The 13,219-nt window shown below is 42.7% G+C and overlaps 1 protein-coding gene across 4 annotated transcripts in view; it reads right to left on the bottom strand.

The window, feature by feature from the left end:
- The window catches only part of RERG (RAS like estrogen regulated growth inhibitor), a 112,769-nt gene extending 109,539 nt beyond the window's left edge, over positions 1 to 3,230 (bottom strand). For 2 of the 4 annotated variants that reach the window (XM_013172954.3, XM_013172952.3), the window contains exons 1-2: positions 2,956 to 3,094; positions 1,536 to 1,709 (exon numbers count right to left, since the gene is read on the bottom strand). In XM_013172954.3, the coding sequence (XP_013028408.1) occupies positions 1,536 to 1,596 (61 nt within the window). In that variant the 5' untranslated portion in view covers positions 1,597 to 1,709; positions 2,956 to 3,094. Of the gene's footprint in view, positions 1 to 1,535; positions 1,710 to 2,656; positions 2,893 to 2,955 lie in introns of those variants that run through there. The other 2 variants (XM_048070131.2, XM_013172953.3) reach the window with 2 other exon arrangements.
- Positions 3,231 to 13,219: the final 9,989 nt, after the last annotated feature.

Here is a 13,219-nt window from a genome sequence, read left to right on the forward strand (position 1 = left end):
TTTTAAAGATGAAGTCTCAAAAGACTAGAAATATCAGAGTAAGGGGAGATTCATAGTGGTTTGATTTTCATGAAAACCTTTTTTCCTGAAAATTTCCTGAAAAAACAACCACATAAACCATCAACTAAATGTAAAATGAACCAAAAGGAGGGCCACTGAAGTTACTTGCAAAACTTGGAAGGAATGGTAAAATACTGAAATAGATTTATTAAAGCTTTTCCATTTCATAAGGTATGTGGGAACAAGGTGTGGCAGGGGTGAGGGCAACAGGAGAGAAGGCACAGTTTAAACTTATCCCAGTATATTAACAGCATTCCCTCAGGTATTTTATTCAAACAGGTAGAATTTAATCTGCATTGGCTTTGTTTAAGTGGTGTAATCTCTAATGACCTCTGCCTCATATACGCCTTTTTTCCTGAAGGCTGACAGAACTACTTCACTGATAGTGTTCTGCTAAAATACCTTTGGGATAAACATACTTTTATAAACTGGTTCCAAAGTTAACTAAACGATAATAGCAGTTTGTGGGCCACAATCTTGACAATTCTAACATAAAAGTGACTTTGGGGAAACAGAGCTGGTTGACAGCAGCTGAGAGTCCAGCCTAATGCTCTTACAAGTGTGTCCTATCCCTGGCTTCTCTTGTGCAGATTTCTCTCAAATAAACAGCACCTTAAAATTCCAGACTGGTACAGGAGCATGATTAGACTGAATCTTCTTATTTCCTCATCCTTACTGTGCAAAGACATGTGAGAGTGGTCCTCAAGCTGTCAAGTTAATGCAACACCACTGAACTACCTGAGAAAGCTTGCAACCCTAGGGTTACACTCATTTGTCTCATTAAGGGAAAGGCTGTCTAAAGAAATGGATTTTTAACATTTATGCCTCCCCCTTGTGTTTTTCCTGTATGAACTTACCAGACTATGTTTATTTCTCAAAAGATCTCTCTGAATGCAAACTTTACACATCACGTTTCCTTGGTTTCCTGCTAGGTACATAAATCCAAGAGAACACAAAGAAAAAGAATCCATTGAGGTGCTGAGCCTAAACTTTCCCACTGAAATCAACGAGAATAACAGCAAGCAACACCTATCAGAAGTCATCCAATATTTAACAGAGGGTCTGATCTTAGATGGATCATAATATAAATAACAAATAGGAAAAATAATACAAATACCTCAAACTTGCACAAGCTGTGAAGGAACAAACTGAATAACACTAATTGCCTCTGTTCCAGTGGAAAAGAGGAAACTTGCCTCTGGCTTCATGAGAAGTGGCACTGAGTTGGTGTGTGAAGTTCTTGGCTTTCTTTTTTTTTTACACAATAAAAGTACTTTTATTTGGAGACCCTGGAGAAAGTAGTATGAAAAGCAAGGAAGAGAGAATCTTTTCCCTAAGAGAATCCTTATCCTGACCTCTCTGACAAGAACAAGTTCAGAGCTGTCCTTTTGCACAAAGAGTTTGTACAGCGCTGCACAGAGGGAGCTAAAAGTTACCTGATGACAAGCAGAAGGAAAACCAGACAGCAAACATACCTGACTTGCCCACGCCAGCTCGACCAAAGATCGCCAGCTTCACTTCTGCACTCTTAGCCATGCTGGAGGAACGGAGTGTCGACAAATTCACTTGATTATCAAAACTGAAGCAGAAGAACCGTTCCCAGATCCTGTCTTCAGCTTCACCGTGTCATCATGACGTCAATGCAGAGCCTGGGGATGAACACCACGAGGATGGAGCTGCAAGGAGCCAGGCGCTCCCTCACTCCCCCCTTTCTTTCTTTTCTTTTTAAAAGTCATGATAATTGATGCTATGCTCCAGCTATAAATGTTGCATTAACACCACTGACACATTTGGAACTGTTTGTGCACAACCTACCTTAAGCTTTCTAGCTCTAGCTGTTTGTTTCAGGCTGGCACTGTAATACTGAAAGATGTACTTACTCAGCCCAAAGGACCCACCTCACAGCTCCACATAAGATGCCGCCTTCTTTTTTTTCCTTAGGATGCAATTGCTTACATTTGCTATATTTGCCTTAACTCTGATGAATTAGTTTTTGTATTTAAAAGCCACGACCACTCAGTAGTGCTGCCTGCAGATAGCTGATCTTTCCTCGAGCCCTCCAATTCCAGAAAGGTTTCGATTACTCAGCTGCAGTTGCTTAAAACCTCTAAGCACTTGTACCTTGCTCATTCTGCTAAACAAATCCATACCCAGAAGTTCTCTAGCGCTCCTGGTTTAAGCTGCCTCACCTGATACATAAACATTCGCAAAGAGTGGGGTTAGAAAAAGGATGCCAGAATTTCTGGTGATACACTTTGAACCAGACACACAGGAATTAGCTATATGCATGGCTGTGCTGCATGACCTTGAGCAAGTCACCTGACATTTCCTCATCTCCTTGACTTCTCTGTCCTGCACAGCAGATACCATAGCACTACCCATCTTTGTAAAGTGCTTTAGGATCTTTGGCAAACAATGTTAACTGTGATGATGATGATGACCTTCAACCCCGAGTAAAACCTCAAAAATTTGTCTCCCTTCATAACAGAGTAGAACTTTATGAATGCAGCCTGTTATGAAGGTTTGCCATTGTGCTAAAATGACCTCTCGAGCCTTACATCTAACGGTGACACGGGAAGCTCTGGGTTATTATTACCTGCTCTAAAGCAAGCCACGTTTCAACCGTGTTCCTTGAACCGAATGCCTGAGGATTCTGTCTCTCGGAAACAGCTCGGAGAAAGAACGAAGCGAAGCGTCCTCACACGGAGAAGGGTACCAACCTCTCTGCACTTGATTTGGCGTACGAGCGAGCCTCAGCCCGCCGTGCACGACCCGTTAACACTCCCCGGGCGCTCATACCCTACCGGGCAGCCCAGGGGAGCTCTCCGTGCCCCTGCCCTCCCGGGGCAGCTCCCCGCGGCCCCTCACCCATCCCCTCCGCCCGGCACCGCTCACGTTTTCAAGCAGGCAGCGACCCATCGCCGCCCCCCTGCAAGTTCGGCTGGGCTCCGCTCCCCGGCAGGTGCCGTCCACCGGTGCAGGGCGACCCCGGGCCCCGCCGCCCTCGGCTCGGTGCTCACCTCCTCGCCGCTCCGGCCCCGGGCGCTCCCGCCGGAGGCAGCGGCGCGGCCGCGCACTGCGGGCACCCCGCCCGCCCCCCGCACGGCTCCGGCTCCGGCTCCGGCTCCGGCTCCTCCGGCGGCTCCGGTGCCCGCAGCCCCGCGGCGGCCCCTGGCGGCCGCCGGCCGCAGCGCGCCCGAGCCCCGCAGCTCCCGCGGAGGGTGGGTGGGCGAGCAGCACCGCCCCGCGATGCTCCCCCTCTGCCAGCCTCTCCCGGAGCCCTGCGGGGCTTTCCGGCAACTCGGCGTGTTGGGCTGCAGTGCAGCTTTTCGTTACGTGGGATAGTGCCTCGTTCGCCTTGGTAAATCGTGATTAAAGTCGCTGCAGGCTCAGCTGCGTCTCAAGTGCTCGCTGTCCTTCGCTCTTATTTGCTTGATGCTGCTCTGCAGTAGCACCCTACACAACTCTGTGTAGCGTCGGGTGGTCTCTTGCTGTCCCTCAAAGTGGCAGAAAGGTTGTTTCATCAGACTGCTTTCTACTAGCACCTCACTTCTTACGTGGCACTCCTCCTCCGTGCAGCCCCCCATGGGTTATGGCAAAGGAAAGCATTGTTATTTCAATTTGCAAACGGGGAAAATGAAGCATGTAATCGCATCAGTCCGTCCAAGAGGTCAGAGCCAGGGATAGAGCTCTGACATGGTAGGACCAAATTCATAGGGCAACTCTTACTTCCGTGTTTATTAAACCACCCAGTAATGTAAAGATACATTAATAACAGATGTGAAGCAGAACTCAAAAGCACTTAAAGTTCGGTGGATGTTCCTCCCATGTTTCTGTTCCAGCCCAGATCTGAATGAGATAAAAGACGAGTAAAAGAAACAGCTCTCCCCTCTCTGTCCTTCTTAATGCAAAATTAAACAAAAGTTGGATTGGAAAAGATCTTCCATGAACCAAGGTTCTACATAAGAGCACAATGAGCATTTAGGAGGCAGGGCATCAGCCCAGAGGAGAAATGAGCACCTACTATTCCCTACATGCTGTGCCAGCTGCAGGCACTCGGGAGCAGATCTTAAAATAGTTGTACTGCATATCATTCAAAAGCAAAAAAATTAGAAGGCAGATGTGAAAGCAGTAGTGTGGTTTATGCTTTACTTGTTAAAAATAAATGCTGAAGCTTTAAGCCTTCATTCTTTGTTTGGTTTACATAATTTAGAGGGATTAGCTTTTTCCATCCTCCTAAGAGAGCAACTGGTGTGTGTCTATTTTGCATCTGGGGAAATGTGTGTTAGTCTCGAGGCCTGACATTTGTTTTGTGTCTATGGAATTCACCCTGCATGGGGCTGTCAAATTAAATATGATAACAGGCGTTTCCAAAGCAGTAGATAATTTATTGGTCATTAAAAATCCTAGTCGCTGTGCAGTCTGCTTGCGATGAAGTCTCTTGTTGCCAGAGCATAAGAATTCAGTAAACACTAATCCTGGACACAGGCAAAGGTTTCAGACTGTTGACATCCACAGGCTCGGTCCAGGACCGCTTCAGTTGCTGTTCGTTTCCTCTGGCCTCACTGCACTTATCCTACATAATGTTGGTGGGTTTGGGTGTGGGTTTTTTTCTTCCTGAAATGGGTTTTGATATTCATAGACCAAGGACAACCTTACTTTGCCCAAAGTGATGGTTTGCCTGCAGTTGTGGCTGGCAGTGTGTTTTCTCACTGGCTTTGCCACTTGTGCCGATTGGAAAACATGCTTATGGGTATTATCCTTTCCTTCACTGGTGCTTTGGGAAATGCACCCCTTTATGTAGGCTCCTTTTCTACAGTGTCAAAGCAGAAGAGTGTGCCTGCCCACTGTCATCAGTGACACAAACGTGTGGCTTTGTGACTCTTAGGGGCAGCACTGCACCTCATAAAAGGTCAGAGCAGGCAACCTCCTCCCATTTAGTGAGCTCAGGCATTGCCGACACATCAGTGCTAAACGGCTGGGCCCAGCCATGCTGTGAATTTGGGGACTGCAGGTCCTCAGCTCTCTGGTTTCACCAGGGTCTGTAACGTGGGCCTCCACCTCACGATGGTGGGTTATACCTGCCCTAGTGCCCCTGTTGTCCGCACCTGGCTGCATCCTTTTGCTGGGGTCCCACAGCTTGTCCAGAGCAAGGATTTTGGCTCATTTGTGGTCCTGCAGTCAGCCAGTATCTACAACCAGAGGATTAGACTACAAAAGAAAGTTTGTCAGTAACATTAACGACTGAAGAGCAGATAATGAAAGAGGAAAGTGAACAATTTGAAATGCAGGCGAAGTCCCAGACTCTAAGTCTAAATAAAATGCTGCTTCAGGAGCAATTAAGAGAGGTACATCCGAGCAGTGGTAGTTGACAGAAGTATCTTAGAAAGACTCACAATTTTAGGTACTACCAAATAATACTGCCCTGGCTTAACAAGATACTTCAGCATTGCCAAAGTCCAGAGTGTTCTTTCTGGCTGGCCTGGGGGTGCCACCTGTTCACCATCAAGCATCATCACTGGCTTATCATTTTAATTCCTGTTGTTTAAGGTGTGTTTTCTGGAGATGTTCGTGTGTGAAAAACAATGGTGTATGCTTCCTGAAAGGTGGTAGAGGGAACTGGTGTGACAGTGCGGGCATGATATAGACAGCATGTGAAGAGGATGTGTAAAGAGGAAAGGAAAGGTGCTATTTTCCTACCAAAGCTGGAGTTTCTATGGTAGATGACATTGTTGCAGGTTTCAACTTCTGAAGCAAAATTTGAGCGTGGAGTTTGATAGGACTCGTGAGAAAGGAAAAGATGACAGAGACCTGATTTCAGAAAGTCATTTGGGAGTCTCTGAGTCATATAGAAATTGGTGGCACTTTGTCTTCTGAGCACTTTTGTGCAACTGAGTCCAAGTGTCTGCAAACTGTAGAGCACATCATGCCATTGGTGGCACAGACGAGGAGACAGACCCTCCTGGTAATGTTCCTGCAGTAAGGAAGGGTTGTTGAGCTCAGGACTATTGCCTTTGCTGATGCTTTGGAAGAGCAGCCTGGACCTGCAGCAAGGATTGCTCCATAGCAGAGCACACCTGGTCAGAGCTGGATGCTCATCTCAAACAGCAACCCATCAGTGAGTTGCCTTTGTAAGGGTGCCCTTTCTACCAGCGCCCTCCTGAGAGTGAGATGATGTTAAATTACTGGTAGAAAAAACACCGGATAAATAGCACGTTAACACAAATATTTGTAGCTATTACTAAAGGTTCACAGGGAAACATTCGGATAGTTTTCTTCATTTTCACAGAATATCTTCCAAATGTTTCTGTGTTGGCTTCGAGCAATGTACATAAATCTGTTCAGTTATGCAAATCTAGTGCCATGAAAAAAAATTGCAACTTTGTCATTAAATTATGGACAAACTTTGTTGTTAGTTTGGTTTGTAGTCATCATGAAGCATTGCTGTTTTAAATTAATACTGCCTTTTCTCATATTTTCCCTCATGGCTCATGAAACACTGAGTTTATAATGATGTGGTTTTTGAGTGTATGTTAGGTCCTTAAAGCTTCTCTTTCTCTCAACTTTTTTCACACTGTATATAAGAAAAAACAAACACATTTTTAAGATACAGGATTTATTGCTTAATAGGTGTTTATTTCTAGTGCAGTAAACAAGACCACAATTCTGGAAACATTTGTTTGCATTTAACTTTACATGGGCAGGCTTAATGGAGTAGCAAAGGAAGCTACAGCTCCCCGATTAGTATAATCTGATGCCATGCTAAACGTGGGTCACCTCACACAGAAATATCTATGCAAGTACAAAATCCCTACACATACATTATTACAGTGATTTTGCTGTATGTACAATTAGTACAAGCTTTAGTGGAGATTTAAAAACCAAGCAGATACTGAAGGATGCTGAATTTTAGGTTACAGCCAGCCCTGACTTGAAGCTCTGCAGCAGCCTCTACTTGCATTGCAGCCATGAGGAGGAAAGCAGGCTGCAGAGTCACATGCAGAATCCATGCTTCAAAATTTTGCACCATTTGGCTTCTCAAGGTGCCAAAACAGAACACTGGAGATGGAACTGGGATGTTCTTCACAGCATTGTGTGGATCTCACACATGCAAATGCCTCTGTGCTGTGTCCTAATACAGGCCTTTTGTCACAGGAGGCATTTGGCATGTTTGCACAGAGACACATAAATACATAGCCTGGCTTTCTGGCAGTAGCAAGAATTTCATCAGGTTTATTTAACAGTGATACATGTGCAAAGTTGAGAGGCACAGCTCAGTAGGAGCTATGCTAAGTAGATTAGCAATGCATAAAGTCATGTTTTATAACACATAACAAACGGGTACACTTCCAGTACTTAAAGAGGGGCTACAGGAAAGCTGGGGAGGGACCCATCATCAGGGAGTGTAGTGATAGGACAAGGGGGAATGGCTTTAAACTAAAAGAGGGGAGATTTAGGTTAGAAATAAGGAAGAAATTCCTTACTCAGAGGCTCGTGAGGCACTGGAACAGGGTGCCCAAAGAAGCTGTGGATGCTCCATCCCCAGAAGTGTCTAAGGCCAGGCTGGATGGAACATCCTGTTCTACTTGGTGGGAGGTGTCCCAGCCTATGTCAGGGGGGTTGGAACTCAGTGGTCTTTAAGATTCCTTCAAACCCAAACCATTCTATGATTCTATTGCCCACGTTAAAATGAATAAATTCTTCTACTCTGTGTTTCTTGTCACCTGTGCCATTGACTAGGATGTATCCTGGCAGTCTTCCCTTAAAAATGGGCACGCTGTGACTGCGCACTCACTGGAATACAGTAGGGACTGTGCTGAATCCATCACAGTTTAGTCCCCTATGAAAGGTTTTGTTCTTTGTTTAAGTTTTGCTTTTCTGATATTGTCACTTCTCCTTCCTCACTCACAGAGAGATCCTTTAATAGGTTTTTATTAATAGACAACTGATTGATGTATAACTCTAGGGAAAGCAGGGTGACTGTAATCTCTTGTGCATATACAGAATGATTAAATACTTACGTGCCTGAAAAAGCAAAGAATTCCAGTTTCCACACTGAAGTAAGTTTGGACTAATAATTAAATCACTGACATAATATTCTGTAAGCTAGCTAGTGCTCTTCTAATAGAGAGATTTGTGTTATGGTTTTAATAAAGTACAGGTATAGAATTAAAACCCACTGGTAACGGTTGCAACAAATTTTGCAACAAATGTGTAATACCAGACTTTATTAATGAATGAGGTACACTGATGTGTCATCTTAGTTTCTTACAGATGTATTCATATTCTTTGAAAGGACCAGTGGAAGTTATCATAAATTCATTTGCTATTCATGTTAATGAATGTTAGCTCTTATTCTTCCTCAACGGTGTTATGATTGCAATCTGGATTGCCATAGGGACCCCACTGTAATTCATCATTGCTTCACTGTTCAAATTCTCCGGTGGAACCAGATATTTGTGTTGACAACATCTGGAGTTTTCCATCTCTCGTCTTTTTTCTACCTCCTTTCTTCTGTTTACTGAAGAGAATGGGAAGGGGAAATTGCTGCCAGCATTAATAATATGTGCAGGGAACTGAATGACTGCAAGGACTTTGGACCTAAGGTGTAGGAGATACAGATTCATTTTTGTCCCTTGTTTGCCTCTGAATCTAACCATCTCCCAACAGAAAACGCTGAATGAGAGATGGGTGGTGCAGAGAGCCAGGCCCAGGCAAGCACTCTGCTTTCAGCCCCAGGGACTTGCTTACACTGTGGCTCGGCTGCTATACAAGAGATAGACCTATGCACATGAGTGAGACTCAGGAGTATTTGCTTTGACCACCTTGTAACAATCCCAGAGAGGCAGAAGACCATGCTTCCATCTTCCATTCTGCAGCCAAGCAGTAGGTTTGATGGGGGATGCAGTTTCACAGCAAAATGTCCAAGCAACCACAGTCAATGTGTGTGTGTGAATACTTGCCCCATTTCTTTCGCTGGAGCTGTTTCATGTTGTGTAAACCTGTTCTGTACTTGTATCAAGGAGAGAGGTAGGCTGTCCTTGATGTTAAGTAGGAGTCTTTATCTGTTCCTGATCAAATCCAGACTTGCTTCCTATCCAAGCGGCCCAGGGGCTAGCCCATTCTCAGGGGTGGGACTAACTGAGCTCTGGGATATGCTGTAAGGGAAATCTTGAGTGTGGGCTGTTCTTCAGCATAGACCATGTCTGTCTGTCCTTGCACTGTATGACAATATGTGCCCCATGCTTCTTTGTGAATGTGACCATGGCCAACATCAGATAGGCATTTCAGGCTGGATACTTCCTAAAATGACCTGATAGCATGTACAGCATGGTGCTGTGGGGATACAGGACACAGCCAGGTGGCAGGATGCAGATACAGGGTGCTCTCAGGGAGACAGGGCTGAAAGGGCCAACCATACAGCCCTGCAGTTAAGACGAAGACAATTGTAGCTGTCCATTCCACAAAGAATATTTGGTTACATTCAGGAAAATAAAAGTGTAATGAAATGATAGCATCCTGCCTCAAAGCAATATGTCCTTCATACATAGGGCAAAATCTTGTGAGTTTGGAAAGAGGTGGAGTTAGAGCCTTTCAGGAAAAAGGTGAATTTGGCTTGGTGTCTTGTACCTAGCACTGGCTAAAGAGAGGGTGAAGATAAAAGGGTGGAAAGTGTAGAAACTGTCACTATGATAATAATTTTCTTAGCTTTTCTGTCTAAGCTATACAGAACTGAAAAGCTTCATTTCAGGTTAGACAGACCACTGCATTAACAGAAAATGAGAATTTTTTTGAAGAGAACCAGACTTTTATTTTTGTCTTGGTTTCTCACTGATTTCCATTCCTGTGTGTCAGAGGCTGCAATTTTGTTTATAAAATCCATTAACATAAAATCTCCAGAAATATGCTGTTTGCTGTCCTCTATCTTCTCTGCGGTGCTTGGGAAGAGCTCATATAAAGATAAATCATTATCCTCCTTCACATCTAGCTGTTAAAATTCCTCCTTGCCGTCATCCCTAAAATCAATTTGACAAGTGTTTGTCTAAAATATGTTATGACCACTGCCTATCATGCTAAGTGATATTTTGACAATCTTTGTTCTCCATCTATCTACATCAATCAGTTGTCTTCTAGGACTAGGAGCACGCTGTGGTAGGGAACAACTTTCCACATCCAAGTGCTCAGCAACTGGAATGGCCTCTGCACAATTCACATCAATGTGCTGGTGACACATCGCGTAAGCATCTTGAAGGAAAAATGGCAAGAACATTTCTCAGTCAGGAACTGGGTGATCTACTGTCTGTGAGGCTTGAAGACTCAAGTTTGATCTACTTACCCAGGGTTTGTTGGTGGCTGGGTGATTTTTTCTGTCCTCCAGTGTGTTCTTGAACTAATTAGTTTTGCCTTGAAGAGCATAGGTATATTACTTCTATTTGATGTTGTTCTGGTGAATGTTACTCTAGGATTTTATATTGCCACTTTTCTTCACAATATTTGGGGACAAGATCTGGAGGGGAAAAAAATACCAGCAATTATTTAGATACTTAACTCCTCTGCTGTTAGTGTCATCTAAATACTTTTTTGGAACTACCCCTGAATTCCTCATGTATAAGGCCATGAAGGAATCCAAGCAGCCTGGAATTTTGTTCTGCTCAGGGTACAGCTGGTGAGGGAAATGAGCTAGTTAAGTTAGCATTACAATATCTAGTCTGAGCTGGTGACCAACTCTGAGGCCCTCTGTTCTGCTCTACCACTGTGGGACATGAGGTAATGGTGAGGTGGGTAATCCGTCCACATCTGGAAATCATTATCGCTAATCAGTCTAGCATTTGTGTATATATTACTGTTATCATATTACTTATCAAAGTTTCTGTGAACTAGTTTCTGAGACTGTGTGTGTGCACTAGAAGTTTCAGTAGGCAACAAAGACCATTAGGAACCATTTGTGAATGAGTGATAAATAAGGCAATACAAATATTTAGGCAAGACAAAAATAAGGCAAGACAAAAATTAAAAAAAAAAATAAATGTTTCATTTTGAAATACTTAGAGCTAACACACAACAGTAGTTTAATTTCTCTTTTGTTTTGACTTTATCCAGGAAAAAAAAATGCAGAAAACTCATAATTTAGAGCAATGAGCATAGCTGTAATATCCTTGTATAATTAAAGAACATCCTGTACAATGGTACATTGTTTATTCTTTAGTTACTGAGTCTTCTGCCTCAAGAATGAAATAGCACATTTTCTGTAACATCACACAACATTGTAGTTCAGCCATTTTGTACATACAAGTGCACAGCAAATAGGCATAGAAAAAGATACTGAGTGAAATAGCTTACTTATAAGCCTTTAACAGTATTTTGGCTGATTGGCTAAATTTATTCTAAACTGTGGATTCTTAAACACTAAGAACAGTATTTTTTTCATAGTTTTAGATGATTTCTGTTTACATTTTTTTTTTTTTTTTAAGGACAGAGATAATCTGAAATCTTTGTAGCAAAGGACTTTTCTGTAGTGTTCCATGTCCAGACTGAAACACCAAAACAACATCTCACAGCTGTCCTTGCAACAAAACAGGGAGATGTCAATATATGCTGAAATGCCAGGCACAAAACAGAGAATGGTCTTTCTCCTTTCAGTAAAGTAACTCTGATGAATATAAAGTATATTGTAACTATTAGCACTAATGTAAGAGTTTATCATCTGCTTACCTAAAAGTTTTGGTAAGAACTTCTAGATTACAGTTCTGTTTCAAGCTTTTTGACATCTGTTTGGAAAGTCTTTAACACTGTCATGATATTCTTGAAGAAATGATAAGCACATTTTCTGGAAATCAGGCACACAGACTTGTCAGTTGCTTTTGAAAACACCAGCCATTGTCTAAAATCCCCATTAACTGAATCAGTATTAATCTTTTGAGTGATTTAATGATTGGATGCTTAATCTGACATATCTCAGACCAGTTTGACTTTCAGAGAACAGTGATCTGGTATTTTGTAAATACTAGTTCCATATTCAGTGTTTCCAAGCGAGCAGCCAAATTGAGGTAGCCCATACCACCCATCTTGCATATGATATGGATGTATGTATGTGATGCTTTGCATTTACTTTTAGTCATATAAGTCATATGCTAGTCATACTGGAAAAACTTTTCTGCTTTATTTAAAATTACAGAGCACTTTATATTGTTCCCTCTAACAATTCAGGCAGACACAGGCTGAGTCAGGCCTGAATACAACATAGAATCATAGAATCATTAAGCATATGCACCAAATCAATTACCTGAACAAGGGAAAAAGTGTCCCCAGCTGTGGACAGTGTCTTCATTCTGACCATTGCTACTAATGGTATCCTCTTAAAACAAGCTAGGGACTGGCAGGTTGTTTCATCTAACTTTAACCATCATTTAACCATGATAAGCATCGAGGCTAAACTACAGATGTACAGTTCTAGTTCATTTTACCTGTCTCTGAAGGCACCTTGAAGGCACCGCTGTCTCAGTACAAATCAACACCTTAACTGCCAATATAATCCACTTCCAGCAAGACTTCTTAGCTAGCTGGAGACCAGTTGTAGGAATCCTGCCTCCTCTTACAGTCTAAGAGACCTATTTTGATATAAGATGCATTGACCCTAGTGGTACTCATTTTTTTTTCTATTAGCTGTGAAATTATTTTTGTTGAGTAGCCATTTTGATGGAACCATTAACTTTTGGTCTAATGAGTCCTATTTTCAGCTGAAGCCTTGAAGGTTTAGTTCTCAAGGTCCATGCTTATGAGGTATGTTTCCCAAGAAGTGACTGCCCCACAGCTGAAGTTGCAGGCATTTTCTCAGAAAGTTCAAAATGTGGCATTCATGTTCTTTATCTGTGACTAACCAGGCAGGTCTGTGGTTTTCATTCTTGTTCTTACAGATGAGAAACCTATAAAAATAACAATATATTTGTGCTACAATCCTGTACATAGTTTCGGTCTACGGAAAATGGTTTGAGAAGTGTTCCGGAAAGCTTTGTATGTTTGTATGAGTCATTCCTGCAAGATTTTCACCCAAGAAACTTTATCTCTATTAACTCTTGGTTTTGCCTTTTACAATCTAAAAAAAAAAAAAAAACCAAAAAAACAACAACAACAACAAAAAAAAAAACGAGAGAGAGAGAGA

The sequence above is a fragment of the Anser cygnoides genome, chromosome 1 (genome assembly GCF_040182565.1).
Source record: "Anser cygnoides isolate HZ-2024a breed goose chromosome 1, Taihu_goose_T2T_genome, whole genome shotgun sequence".
NCBI classification, from domain to species: domain Eukaryota; kingdom Metazoa; phylum Chordata; class Aves; order Anseriformes; family Anatidae; genus Anser; species Anser cygnoides.